This window comes from Bombina bombina, chromosome 11, assembly GCF_027579735.1.
Source record: "Bombina bombina isolate aBomBom1 chromosome 11, aBomBom1.pri, whole genome shotgun sequence".
Classification (NCBI taxonomy): domain Eukaryota; kingdom Metazoa; phylum Chordata; class Amphibia; order Anura; family Bombinatoridae; genus Bombina; species Bombina bombina.
In genome coordinates this window covers 171,518,698-171,532,871 of record NC_069509.1, presented here as the reverse complement: position 1 = coordinate 171,532,871, position 14,174 = coordinate 171,518,698, and the positions used below count along the sequence as shown (strand labels likewise).

General features: G+C 35.6%; 1 protein-coding gene across 2 annotated transcripts in view; it reads right to left on the bottom strand.

Moving 5' to 3' along the window:
• CCZ1 (CCZ1 homolog, vacuolar protein trafficking and biogenesis associated) overlaps positions 1 to 7,795 on the bottom strand; it is a 74,110-nt gene extending 66,315 nt beyond the window's left edge. The window contains exons 1-2 of one of the 2 annotated variants that reach the window (XM_053694598.1): positions 7,640 to 7,795; positions 2,485 to 2,575 (exon numbers count right to left, since the gene is read on the bottom strand). In XM_053694598.1, the coding sequence (XP_053550573.1) occupies positions 2,485 to 2,574 (90 nt within the window). In that variant the 5' untranslated portion in view covers position 2,575; positions 7,640 to 7,795. Of the gene's footprint in view, positions 1 to 2,484; positions 2,576 to 2,649; positions 2,744 to 7,639 lie in introns of those variants that run through there. The other variant, XM_053694596.1, reaches the window with a different exon arrangement.
• Positions 7,796 to 14,174: the final 6,379 nt, after the last annotated feature.

The window sequence follows — 14,174 nt, the reverse complement described above, 5'->3', positions numbered from 1 at the left end:
TAAGACACAGTAAAATTTAAAGAAATTGAGTTTGTGAGATGCAAGAATAAAAAAAATGACAGCATACTTGAACTCATGCGCGCGCACTCGCTGACAGCCGTATCCCCATCTTTTATTGCTCGCTACTCTTAAAGGGACAGTTTACTCAAAAAATTTCTCCCCTTTAATTTGTTCCCAATGATCCACTTTACCTGCTGGAGTGTATTAAATTGTTTACAAGTAGCTCCTTTACCCTTATATTGGCATTTGAAATGGTTGATTTAGCATGTGGTATCCCCACCTATTCTGAAAGTTTGTGGCCGCGCGTACCAGCTATAGATAAGCTTTGTAAACACAGCCAGCAGAAGAAATTACACTCCCAGTTGGATATAGCAGAGATAAGGTAATAAAATGTTGATTTTCCATTGTTCTCTCAAGGTACTGGTGATGGTTTTAAGGACAGATATAAGATAAAGAAGCAGGTATATGTGCACAATGTGATACAGTAATGAGATCTGATTATACCTACAGATATAAGATAAAGACACACGTATATGTACACAATGTGATACAGTAATGAGATCTGATTATACCTACAGATATGAGATAAAGACACATGTATATGTACACAATGTGATACAGTAATGAGATCTGATTATACCTACAGATATAAGGTAAAGACATGTATATGTACACAATGTGATAAAGAAATGAGATCTGATTATTCCTACAGATATAAGATAAAGAAGCAGGTATATGTACACAATGTGATACAGTAATGAGATCTGATTATACCTACAGATATAAGATACAGACACATGTATATGTACACAGTGTGATAAGTAATGAGATCTGATTATACCTACAGATATAAGATAAAGACACATGTATATGTACACAATGTGATAAAGAAATGAGATCTGATTATACCTACAGATATAAGATAAAGAAGCAGGTATATGTACACAATGTGATACAGTAATGAGATCTGATTATACCTACAGATATAAGGTAAAGACGCATGTATATGTACACAGTGTGATAAAGTAATGAGATCTGATTATACCTACAGATATAAGATACAGACACATGTATATGTACACAATGTAATAAAGTAATGAGATCTGATTATACCTACAGATATAAGATACAGACACATGTATATGTGCACAATGTGATAAAGTAATGAGATCTGATTATACCTACAAGCTCAACCCATTGTATTAGGTTGTGGCTTCAAAACACAAAATCAGAGCTTTAATATACACAAATAAGCCTTAAAAAGCTAATTTTCATACATTTTTTACTCTGCAGTTGGTAAAAAAACCAATTGTAAACACATTAAGGGAAAAACTATTTTACAGTATACTGTCCCTTTAAAGCAAATTAGATAATACAAGTAAATTAGAAAGTTGTATGCTCTATCTGAATCATGAAAGAAACATTTTGGGTTTCATGTCCCTTTAAGCTAAGTGGTAGGTAAATGAAATATTGTTGCAAAGTTATGAATTGGTTTGCATGTAAGTAAATACAGTTAACTCATGACTTGTGTCGTACACACAATGCTCTCAAGTCAGCTCCTAATTAAAGGGAAATGAAACTTAAATATTTCACATTAAGCATTTTAAACAGCTTCCATTTGATTTCTATCATCAATTTTGCCTCATTCTGGTATCCATGTACTACTGGGAGCTAGCTGATCACATTGGTAAGCCAAAGACAACAGACTTATGTGCAGCCACCAATCAGCAGCTAGCACCCCACTCCTGAGCATACCTAGGTATTCTTTTCAGCAAAGTATGCCAAGAGAACTAAGCAAATTAGATAATAAACGTAAATTGGAAAGTTGTTTAAAATGGTATGCTCTGTTTGAATCATGACAGAAACATTTTAGGCTTCATGTCCCTTTAAGTTTATTACAGGGGTGGTCCTTATATGGAAAAGTACCAAATACATTTCTTTTTTTAAGCTAGTAAGTCCACTTAAAGGGGAATTAAAGCCACTCATATTTTGCAGGTGCCTATTGGCCATCATGGAGCTTAGGTATTCTTCTTATATATGTTATGTAACTTTTTAACTCTGTATAAAAACGTAAACCTCACGTTCAGTATTGTGTGCGCTGCTCTGTGAACGTGCCACACTTATGTCCCAGAGTGCCAGAATACATGAGCTCCAAGATGGTGGCGCCCAGCATAAAATTGCAAAGCTTCGCCAGCCGGCACCTGCAAAGGGTTAAAACAAGAGAACAACTCTGAAGAGAGCTGCAGACAGACGGAAAAAACAGTACTGAGAGCAGTAACCATTCTGCTGTAGTTGTGCCCAGCGGTTTAGTGCCCCTTTAATATGAAAGCTCAGATGTATTGATCTGCAAGGGATTGTGGGTAGAACCTGTTTATTTTAGGAAGTAATAATACAGAAGACATTTGTGGGTAATGCGTTGTCACAAGACTTTCTCACTAGCTGTAGAATGTTTGTGCACATCCTCTTATCGAAATACACACTCACCTCGCCTTCTTTTGGGCCAAATTTAGGGTTATAGATGAAAAAACTTAGCAGCGAAGGAGGGTACTGCTTCTCTTGCCCCGCCGAGGCCATCCTAGAGATAAGTGAGCGAATATTAGCGGAAGTACAGACATCTCACATGCACAGCGGTAACAAAGAACACTTCACCTTTTGCTAATCAGTGGGGAGCGCACAAAACCAGTCCTGTTCCTGAAAATGTCCATTATTCCAAACCAAAGCCCTGTGTTTGCAGCAGCGTTACCAGAAATGAGAGCAAACAAACAGCGTGCACTACTCATATACAGAACACAATTATTCATGCCCTAATCTGTTAGATCAGTCAGTAATCTAATTTCACTTTATACCAAGCGCAAACATGCAAACCCTTTCACTGCCAGAAGGACTTTAACCCTTGGCTAACAATAAGGGCTACAATGTAATGCTTAGAAAGTTTTCTGTCTACCATATGGAAGTGCAGAACTAATACTGGTAAATTTCATTTAAACAGCATCTAATTCATATGTATTCATGTTTCTATGTTAACATGTTTAAATGCATCTCTTACTAGCTGACAGTTTTTTTCAGTAAATATCCCTTTAATTATAATACAAAAAAAATATTAGTAGACTCCCTGTAATGTCATCCACTTGTCACATGAAAAAACACTAAAGTGATGGTGCAAAGCTAAACCTTTAAACCAGTGGTGGCTGACTTTGGCACACCAGATGTTTTGGAACTACATTTCCCATGATGCTTAGGCACTCTAGGGTTGAGTTGCGCATCAAGGGAAATTTAGTTCTGAAAAATCAGGGGAAATTTAGTTCTGAAATCTCACTGGTTTAGGGTTACACAAATAAAAGGGACAGTTTACTTTAATGTTTTTGCAATTATCCGTTTTATATACTGGAGTGTATTAAATTGTTTACAAATAGCTCCTTTAACTTTTTTTCTCATTTGAAATAGCCGATTTTGCCTACTGTATCACCACCCATACTGAACATTTGTGAACTTAAAGGGACAGTCAACTCCAAAATTGTTATTGTTTAAAATGATAGATACTCACTTTATTACCCATTCCCCAGTTGTGCATAACCAACATGGTTATATTAATACACTTTTTACCTCTGTGATTACTTTGTATCTAAGCCTCTGCTGACTGCCCCCTGATCACATGACTTTATTTCTTAACTTGCATTTTAGCCAATTAGTACTGTGGTGTGCACGTTATCTACATGGCCCACATGAACTAACAGTCTCTTTTTGTGAAAAGCAAATACAAAAGCATGTGATAGAGGTTGTGTTAGAAACAGGCAGACATGTAGAGGTTATAAAGTAAATTAATATAACAATGTTTGTTGTACAAAGCTGGGGAATGGGTAGTAAAGGCGTTATCTAACTTTTTAATCAATAAGAAGTTTGGTGTTGACTGACCCTTTAAAGGGACAGTACACTGTAAAATAGTTTTCCATTAATGTATTTTAAATGACTTGTTGTACTAACTGCAGAGTATAAAATATTTGAGAAATTGCATTTTCATGCTTATTTGTGTATATGAAGTAGCTGATTTTGTGCTTTGAAACCACCGCCTATTACAATGGGTTGAACTTAAAGGTGATATCAGATCTCATTATATTATTACTTTGTGTACACAGACTTGCTTCCTTATCTTTTATTTGTCTGGAACACCAAAGCTCAATACATAGAGAAAACAATGGACAATTATTGTATTACTTAACTATCCTGCATCCCACTGAGAGTGTAACTTCTTCTGCTGGCTGCGTTTACTTAGGCTTGTCAATAGCTGAGACTCCAGTATCAAAACGTTCAGTATAGGTGGCTATACCACAGGTAAAATTAGCTATTTCAAGTGCTGAAATAGGAGTAAAGGAGCTACTTGTAACCAATTTAATACACTCTAGCAGGTTAAAAGGATCATTGGGAATAATTTAAAGAGGAGAATGATTTTGGGTGAACTGTCCCTTTAAGTTCTGGTTACAAAAAAAGAGAGATACTAAAATTTTAATAAAGTAGATAATGAGGACTTTGTGCAAATAATTAGATAACTTAATGGGGTATTCTCTCCCTTTAAGATCAGTCTGTTGTGGTCCAGTAAGCAGAAACAGATATTTTGTATACAAAAATAAACATAAAGGACCAATATTCTATACATTTCAAACTCTGCAGCTGGTATAACAAGTAATTGGAAAACTTTAAGAAGAAACTAATTTTACATTACACTGTCCTTTTAATCAAACAAAAGTCGTGCTTACTAAAAGTATTTTATTTTTGTTCACAGATTATTATTTTTTTTAAAGTATAAAAATTAGAAAAAATATTATTTCCTAATACTGGTCCTGCTCCCTACCCCCTTTTAATATATGTTTTTCTCCTATTGACTCTCTAGCTGGCCCTGCAAGGGCCACATGTCCGATTTGAAGATATACAGGTGCGCACTCCTGATAATGATTACAGCCACATGAGCTAAAGAAATCTATTGCTGGCCTATAGGCAGTGTGTGGCAGGAGACAATGCAGTTTAAAGAAGTTAAACACATAGTTAAGGTTCCACTTAAGTGTTGTGGAGAACTGATGGTCCCAAATAGGAAGCAGCAGCCATAAAACCCTGCCAATTATCATCTCTGCCTGCCCAGTTTAGTAGCTGCAGCTCTTGTGGCACAGAGCAGGACTTAAACCTATGTGCTTACCCCTAGATCTTATAAGGCAACACTGTATCTCTATAGAGCCTATATTAGACAACACTATATCTCTATAGAGCCTATATTAGACAACACTATATCTCTATAGAGCCTATATTAGACAACACTATATCTCTATAGAGCCTATATTAGACAACACTATATCTCTATAGAGCCTATATAAGACAACACTATATCTCTATAGAGCCTATATAGGGCAACACTGTATCTCTATAGAGCCTATATAAGGCAACACTGTATCTCTATAGAGCCTATATAAGACAACACTATATCTCTATAGAGCCTATATAAGATAACACTATATCTCTATAGAGCCTATATAAGACAACACTATATCTCTATAGAGCCTATATAAGACAACACTATATCTCTATAGAGCCTATATAAGGCAACACTATATCTCTATAGAGCCTATATAAGGCAACACTGTATCTCTATAGAGCCTATATAAGACAACACTGTATCTCTATAGAGCCTATATAAGACAACACTGTATCTCTATAGAGCCTATATAAGACAACACTGTATCTCTATAGAGCCTATATAAGACAACACTGTATCTCTATAGAGCCTATATAAGACAACACTGTATCTCTATAGAGCCTATATAAGACAACACTGTATCTCTATAGAGCCTATATAAGACAACACTGTATCTCTATAGAGCCTATATAAGACAACACTGTATCTCTATAGAGCCTATATAAGACAACACTGTATCTCTATAGAGCCTATATAAGACAACACTGTATCTCTATAGAGCCTATATAAGACAACACTGTATCTCTATAGAGCCTATATAAGACAACACTGTATCTCTATAGAGCCTATATAAGACAACACTGTATCTCTATAGAGCCTATATAAGACAACACTGTATCTCTATAGAGCCCATATAAGACAACACTGTATCTCTATAGAGCCCATATAAGACAACACTGTATCTCTATAGAGCCTATATAAGACAACACTGTATCTCTATAGAGCCTATATAAGACAACACTGTATCTCTATAGAGCCTATATAAGACAACACTGTATCTCTATAGAGCCTATATAAGACAACACTGTATCTCTATAGAGCCTATATAAGACAACACTGTATCTCTATAGAGCCTATATAAGACAAAACTGTATCTCTATAGAGCCTATATAAGACAACACTGTATCTCTATAGAGCCTATATAAGACAACACTGTATCTCTATAGAGCCTATATAAGACAACACTATCTCTATAGAGCCTATATAAGACAACACTGTATCTCTATAGAGCCTATATAAGACAACACTGTATCTCTATAGAGCCTATATAAGACAACACTGTATCTCTATAGAGCCTATATAAGACAACACTGTATCTCTATAGAGCCTATATAAGACAACACTGTATCTCTATAGAGCCTATATAAGACAACACTATATCTCTATAGAGCCTATATAAGACAACACTATATCTCTATAGAGCCTATATAAGGCAACACTGTATCTCTATAGAGCCTATATAATGCAACACTATATCTCTATAGAGCCTATATAAGGCAACACTATAGCTCTATAGAGCCTACTTAAGGCAACACTATCTCTATAGAGCCTAAAAGGTAACACTGTATCTCTATAGAGCCTAAAAGGTAACACTGTATCTCTATAGAGCCTATAAGGCAACAATGTATCATTACAGCACCTTATATTTATACAATGTATTTCTATAGAGTCTATAAGGCAAAACTGTATTTCTATAGAGCCTATAAGGCAATGTATCTCTATAGATCCTATAAGGTAACACTGTATCTCTCTATAGCCTATAAGGCAACAATGTATCATTACAGCACCTTATATTTATACAATGTATTTCTATAGAGTCTATAAGGCAAAACTGTATCTCTATAGAGCCTATAAGGCAATGTATCTCTATAGAGTCTATAAGGCAATGTATCTCTATAGATCCTATAAGGTAACACTGTATCTCTATACAGCCTATAAGGCAACAATGTATCATTACAGCACCTTATATTTATACAATGTATCTCTATAGAGTCTATAAGGCAATGTATCTCTATAGATCCTATAAGGTAACACTGTATCTCTATACAGCCTATAAGGCAACACTGTATCTTTACAGCACCTTATATTTATACAATGTATCTCTAGAGCATCTTATAACGTATGAGTATCCCTATAGCACCTTATAATGCAACAACGTGTCCACCTTCTAATGGGAAACACAAGTTATAGTGCAGCCTGAACCATATAATAATAACAGAGCATGTTCGTGTGACTCATCAGATGATTACTGCGCTACACCGGTTGTCATTGCTATAATGCAGCTAGTTATGGGTTCCTCTGGCTGAGGCTATAACTTTATTGTCCTACCCTGGGGCCCTATTCATACACAATGACAATAATAAACTCCCCTGCAACCCTCAATCAGCACCTGTAACTCACCTGATCACTCAGCCCTTAACACATTTTGATTACACACAGGTACAACCAGGAAGACTTCTACAAGTGAATCAGCAACTGGGGTGAAAACTTCAAAATAAATCCATCCTGAGAATATGTCAAACACAGAGTATTTTCTCTAACCCCCCTTCACTGCAAAATGGTTTGTTCTATAGAAGAGAAGTCGTCATTGGATCAAACCATTTCAGATAGGGGGTTTCATGCCGGTGTTGAGTTAAACTTGCCGAAGCTACACGTTAGGGTTTACACAAAATCTCCCTTTATTTGGTTTGGTCCGTACGGAATCAGGAAACTACAGCAGTTCCGTACAGTCGGTTGCTTGAGGTTATGGGAGTATGGGGTGGAGCTTGTCAGTTAGAGCGGCAGAACTGACAGCTGTGTGACTGACTGTGCTATATGATGTGGTTGTGTGCAGTGTGGCTGTTACCGACTCTCAGTCATTACAATATATAGAACTAGAGAGATAATTATACCAGCGGTTTGTGAAGGCTGTCTGGTGTATCCGTAATTTAAATTAATTAGTATTATCAGTAGAACAAGGCGCTAATTTATTGCGGGCACGCAATAATTAATCAGTCAGGCATTACAAGTGGCTGGTTATTGAGCTGCAGTATCAATTAGCGCTTATAAAATTAACCCGAGAGATCAGATCATCAGATCTCTGTTTAAGTTTACAAATGTGTGTCAAATGCACCCAAAATACAGTGGTGACCGTGTGTATTTTATTAAAGGGATACTAACCCCAAATTTTTTCTTTCATGATTCAGATAGAGCATGCAATTTTAAACAACTTTCTAATTTACTCCTATTATCCATTTTTCTTTGTTCTCATGTTATCTTGATTTGATAAAGCAGTAATGAAAGGTTAGGAGCCAGCCCATTTTTAGTTCAGCACCTGGGTAGCGCTTGCTAATTGGTTTGCTACATTTAGCCACAAATCAGCAAGTGCTACCCAGATGCTGAACAAAAAATGGTCTGGCTCTAAAGCTTACAGTACTGCTTTTTCAAATCAAGATAGCATGAGAACAAAGAAAAAATGATAATAGGAGTAAATTAGAAAGTTGCTTAAAATCTCATGCTCTATCTGAATCATGAAAGAAAAAAAATTGGGTTTAGTATCCCTTTAAACAAATATAAAAAGCATATGAAGCATCACAATGAGGATCCCATTGGAACCTATGAAGCGCTCTGTCTATGAAGCGCCCCCATTACATACCATCCTATTGCTAGTTAAAGGGATATGAAACCCACATTTTTTAGAACATGACGTTTTAAGCAACTTCCTAATTTACTCCTATTATCAATTTTACTTCATTCTCTTGGCATCTGTATTTAAAAAGCAGGAATGTAAGCTTAGGAGCTGGCCCATTTTTCGTTCAGAACCTGGGTAGCGCTTGCTGATTGGTGGCTAAATTCAAATCAGACAGTGGTTGTGCTGCATAGCAAATCAGACAATGGTTGTGCTGCATAGCAAATCAGACAGTGGTTGTGCTGCATAACAAATCAGACAGTGGTTGTGCTGCATAGTAAATCAGGCAGTGGTAGTGCTGCATAGCAAATCAGACAGTGGTTGTGCTGCATAACAAATCAGACAGTGGTAGTGCTGCATAACAAATCAGACAGTGGTTGTGCTGCATACCAAATCAGACAGTGGTTGTGCTGCATAACACATCAGACAGTGGTTGTGTTGCATAGCAAATCAGACAGTGGTTGTGCTGCATACCAAATCAGACAGTGGTAGTGCTGCATAGCAAATCAGACAGTGGGTGTGCTGCATAACACATCAGACAGTGGTTGTGCTGCATACCAAATCAGACAGTGGTTGTGCTGCATAGCAAATCAGACAGTGGTTGAGCTGCATAGCAAATCAGACAGTGGTTGTGCTGCATAGCAAATCAGGCAGTGGTTGTGCTGCATAGCAAATCAGACAGTGGTTGTGCTGCATAGCAAATCAGACAGTGGTAGTGCTGCATAACAAAATCAGACAGTAGTTGTGCTGCATAACATATAAAACAGTGGTTGTGCTGCACAGGAAATGGGTTTAGTATCCCTTTAAACAAATATAAAAAGCGTATGAAGCATCAGAATAAGGATCCCATTGGAACCTATGAAGCGCTCTGTCTATGAAGCGCCCCCATTACATACCATCCTATTGCTAATTAAAGGGATATGAAACCCACATTTTTTAGACCATGACGTTTTAAGCAACTTCCTAATTTACTCCTATTGTCAATTTTACTTCATTCTCTTTGCATCTGTATTTAAAAAACAGGAATGTAAGCTTAGGAGCTGGTAGTGCTGCATAACAAATCAGACAGTGGTTGTGCTGCATAGCAAATCAGACAGTGGTTGTGCTGCATAGCAAATCAGACAGTGGTTGTGCTGCATAACACATCAGACAGTGGTTGTGCTGCATAGCAAATCAAACAGTGGTAGTGCTGCATAACAAATCAGACAGTGGTTGTGCTGCATAACAAATCAGACAGTGGTAGTGCTGCATAGCAAATCAGAGAGTGGTTGTGCTGCATAGCAAATCAAACAGTGGTTGTGCTGCATAGCAAATCAAACAGTGGTTGTGCTGCATAGCAATCAGACAGTGGTTGTGCTACTTAAATGAGACCACTCACTCCAAATGGTGTTTGGCTAATTAGTTAAACAGACTATTTCACAATATAAACACTATGGCTCATAAATAGTTAATATAGACCATTTTAATTTGCTACAGAGGCCAGTGAATGGGAAGAATGATGAGGTTTTAAAAGGGTCACTTAGGATATGATTAGCTTGTTAAAAGCAAATTCTGATCAACAGGTGTTTTATGTAATATTGTTTGGGAATCAATACCAAAACGCAAAACATTATATGTGGGTGTCTATGTTCAGTTACATATAAGCAGCAATCAGCATTTTGATCAGTAATTGGTGGCTTTGCTTATGTTTGTGAAATAATTAGGTGCTGCTGGACCTTGAGCCTTCTATGAACCGCTAAACCCCTTGCTACCCCCTCTATAACACCCTGTCATGGCAGGGACATCCCCTGCTAGTTGTCATCCTTATAAACGTTGTGTTTGTGTAGACTAGTTGGTGCATTGATAAAGTACAATTTGCAAAACCAGTATATTCATTGTGCTGCTGTGTTTACTCTATTTGTATACATGACCTCTGCCACCTGTGTCACTGTAACAATGACAAGTAAAGGTGTTGACTGCCGTATCCTCATCACCTAAGTGCCCACAGCCCACCTACCTCTTAAAGGGACACTGTACCCAAAAATTTTCTTTCGTGATTCAGATTGAGCATGATATTTTAAGCAACTTTCTAATTTACTCCTATTATCAAATTTTCTTCATTCTCTTGGTATCTTTATTTGAAATGCAAGAATGTAAGTTTTTTTTTTTTTTTGGTGAACAACCTGGGTTGTCCTTGCTGATTGGTGGATAAATTCATCCACCAATAAAAAAGTGCCGTCCAGAGTACTGAAACCAAAAAAAACTTAGTTGCCTTCTTTTTCAAATAATGATAGCAAGAGAACGAAGAAAAATTGATAATAGGAGTAAATTAGAAAGTTGCTTAAAATTGCATGCTTTTTCTGAATTACAAAAGAAAAAAATTGAGTTCAGTGTCCCTTTAACTTCAAAACCTGGCAGTTCAGCATGTGTAGTAAATTTTTCCTGCTCTATTCAGTCACTGTCTGAGTCTGAGTCATGCGGCCGTCAATGGCATCTACCTCCCGATATCGTGGTCATGTCATCCTTGGGAGCCGTTACTTGCATCATCATGGTCGCATTGTTTTGGTCGTCACTACTTGCGTCATCGTGGTTGCGTCATTTTTTGGCGTAGCTTCTGGCGTCGTCGTGTCACATCGCTTGCGTCACTTTTGGCGCAACCTTTAGGCCTTAAATATCAGAACTGCCATATTCTCCTTGCTCGAGTATAGTATCCTGTTGCCTTTGTTTGAGCTTCTGTGATTATCAAGATATCTGGCTTTGAACTCGGATTGGACACTGACCTTGGTTCTTTTATTCTTCAGCTTTCGGACTCTGGTACCCTTCTCATCCTGATTGGAGAAGTCCCTTTTTCAGGTACTGTGCTATGGTCTATTCTGTACTCTACTTGTCCAGTCTCTGCCAGGACTTGTCCAGATCCCTTGGTGTGGTTTATCTCTATCATTCCTCAGTCTCTTTCTGATACCTCAGGTATTTCTGATTTAGACAATACTCGAGTAGTGTGACAGAAACAACTGCATCCGCAGCAAAATTAATCTACCCCATGGTCTTTGAATACTGGTGCACAAGCCTTCACAGGATATGTGCGTATGCTTCAGAAAAACAGTAATAATTTTTACTAGAAGCATTTTTGCTAATAGAAGTATATTGCAAAAATGCATCTATTTCCCATTCCAAATCACCCATGCAGATTTCAATTTTGACCTTTCTTTCCCTTTAAGGAATATAGAATAAGCTGTAGGAACATAGAGTACAGAGTGCTAATTTGATAGTGCCATTTTTGGATACCAGCAAAAGTATATTTAGCCATCTCAGCAGATATATTTAGCCATCTTAAGGGTGAGTAGCATTTCATTACTTTGTAGTGATCAGAAATTGTGTCTTTTGTTAATATATTGTGTTTCCTAAAGTGTTGCAAGGGATTCCCCTATGCCATATATAATTCAAAGGCCTTTTGTATGGTGGTGTCAGTTTGTATATTGAAAAGGTGAGGAATTAGGTTTCAAATTCAAGGTTATCCAATGTATTGTTTGACTATTTCATGGTGTGTTGTTACTGATGATACAATCAAGGAAATAGGATGAAACTGGAACCAGACTACAGTTTCCACCTGCCTTGTAAACCCTGAAATAATATGTAGTTACCTTGGTACCTCTGACGGGTGATTCTCAACAAATTCTTATTTCTCTAATTTCTTGCAATTTAAATTTTGTTTCCATATGGTTATTGTCTTTGTAACTATTATATTGTTTGGTTATCTGACTGTTTTATGGAGTAACAGGGTTTATATATTATATAGTAACAGGGTTTATATATTGTATAGTAACAGGGTTTATATGTTATATAGTAACAGTGTTTATATATTATATAGTAACAGAGTTTATATATTGTATAGTAACAGGGTTTATAGATTATATAGTAACAGGGTTTATACATGATATAATAACATATTTTTTATATTATATAGTAACAGTGTTTATATATTATATAGTAACAGAGTTGATATATTATATAATAACAGGATGTATATATTATATAGTAACATAGTTTATATATTATATAGTAACAAAGTTTATATATTATATAGTAACAGGTTTGATATATTATATAGTAACAGGGTTTATATAGTGAGAGTTTATATATATATATATATATATTATAGTAATATAGTTTATATATTATATAGTAACAAAGTTTATATATTATATAGTAACAGAGTTTAGATATATAGTATTATAACTTTTTTATAGTAACAGGGTTTATATATTATATAGTAACAGGGTTTACATAATATATAGTTACAGAGTTTATATATTATATAGTAACATCATTTAGATTTTATATAGTAACAAGGTTTATATATTATATAATAACAGAGTTTATATATTATATAGTAACAGGGTTTATTTATTATATAGTAAAAGAGTTTATATATTATATAGTAACAGGGTTTATACATTATACAGTAACATTGTTTATATATTATATAGTAACAGGGATAATATATTATATAGTAACAGGATTTATATATTATATAGTAACTGAGTTTATATGTTATATAGTAACATAGTTTATATATTATATAGTAACAGGTTTAATATATTATTTAGTAACAGGGTTTATATAGTAACACAGTTTAAAGAGTAACAGAGTTTATATATTATATAGTAACATAGTTTAGACATTATATAGTAACAGAATTTATATATTATAAAGTAACAGAGTTTAGATATTATATAGTAACAGAGTTTAGATATATAGTATTATAGTTTAGATATTATATAGTAACAGAGTTTATATAGTAACATAGTTTAGATATTATATAGTAACAAAGTGTATATATTATATAGTAATAGAGTTTAGATATTATATCGTATTATAGTTTAGATATTATATAGTAACATAGTTTATATATGATATAGTAGCAGAGTTTGTATATTATATAGTATTTTGATATTATATAGTAACAATCGGCTAGATTACGAGTCTTGCGTTAGCCTTAAAAAGCAGCGTTGAGGGGTCCCAATGCTGCTTTTTAATGCCCGCTGGTATTGCGAGTCAGGCAGGAGAGGGTCTATCGCTCACTTTTCTTCTGCGATTTTAGCATACCGTTAATCCCCTTACGTCAATTGCGTATCCTATCTTTTTAATGGGATTTTCCTAACGCCGGTATTACGATCGCCTGAAAAAGTGAGCGGTAGACCCTCTCCTGTCCAGACTCCTACCGCATTTAAAAGTCAGTAGCTAAGAGTTTTATGGGCTAACGCCGGAACATAAAGCTCTTAACTAAAG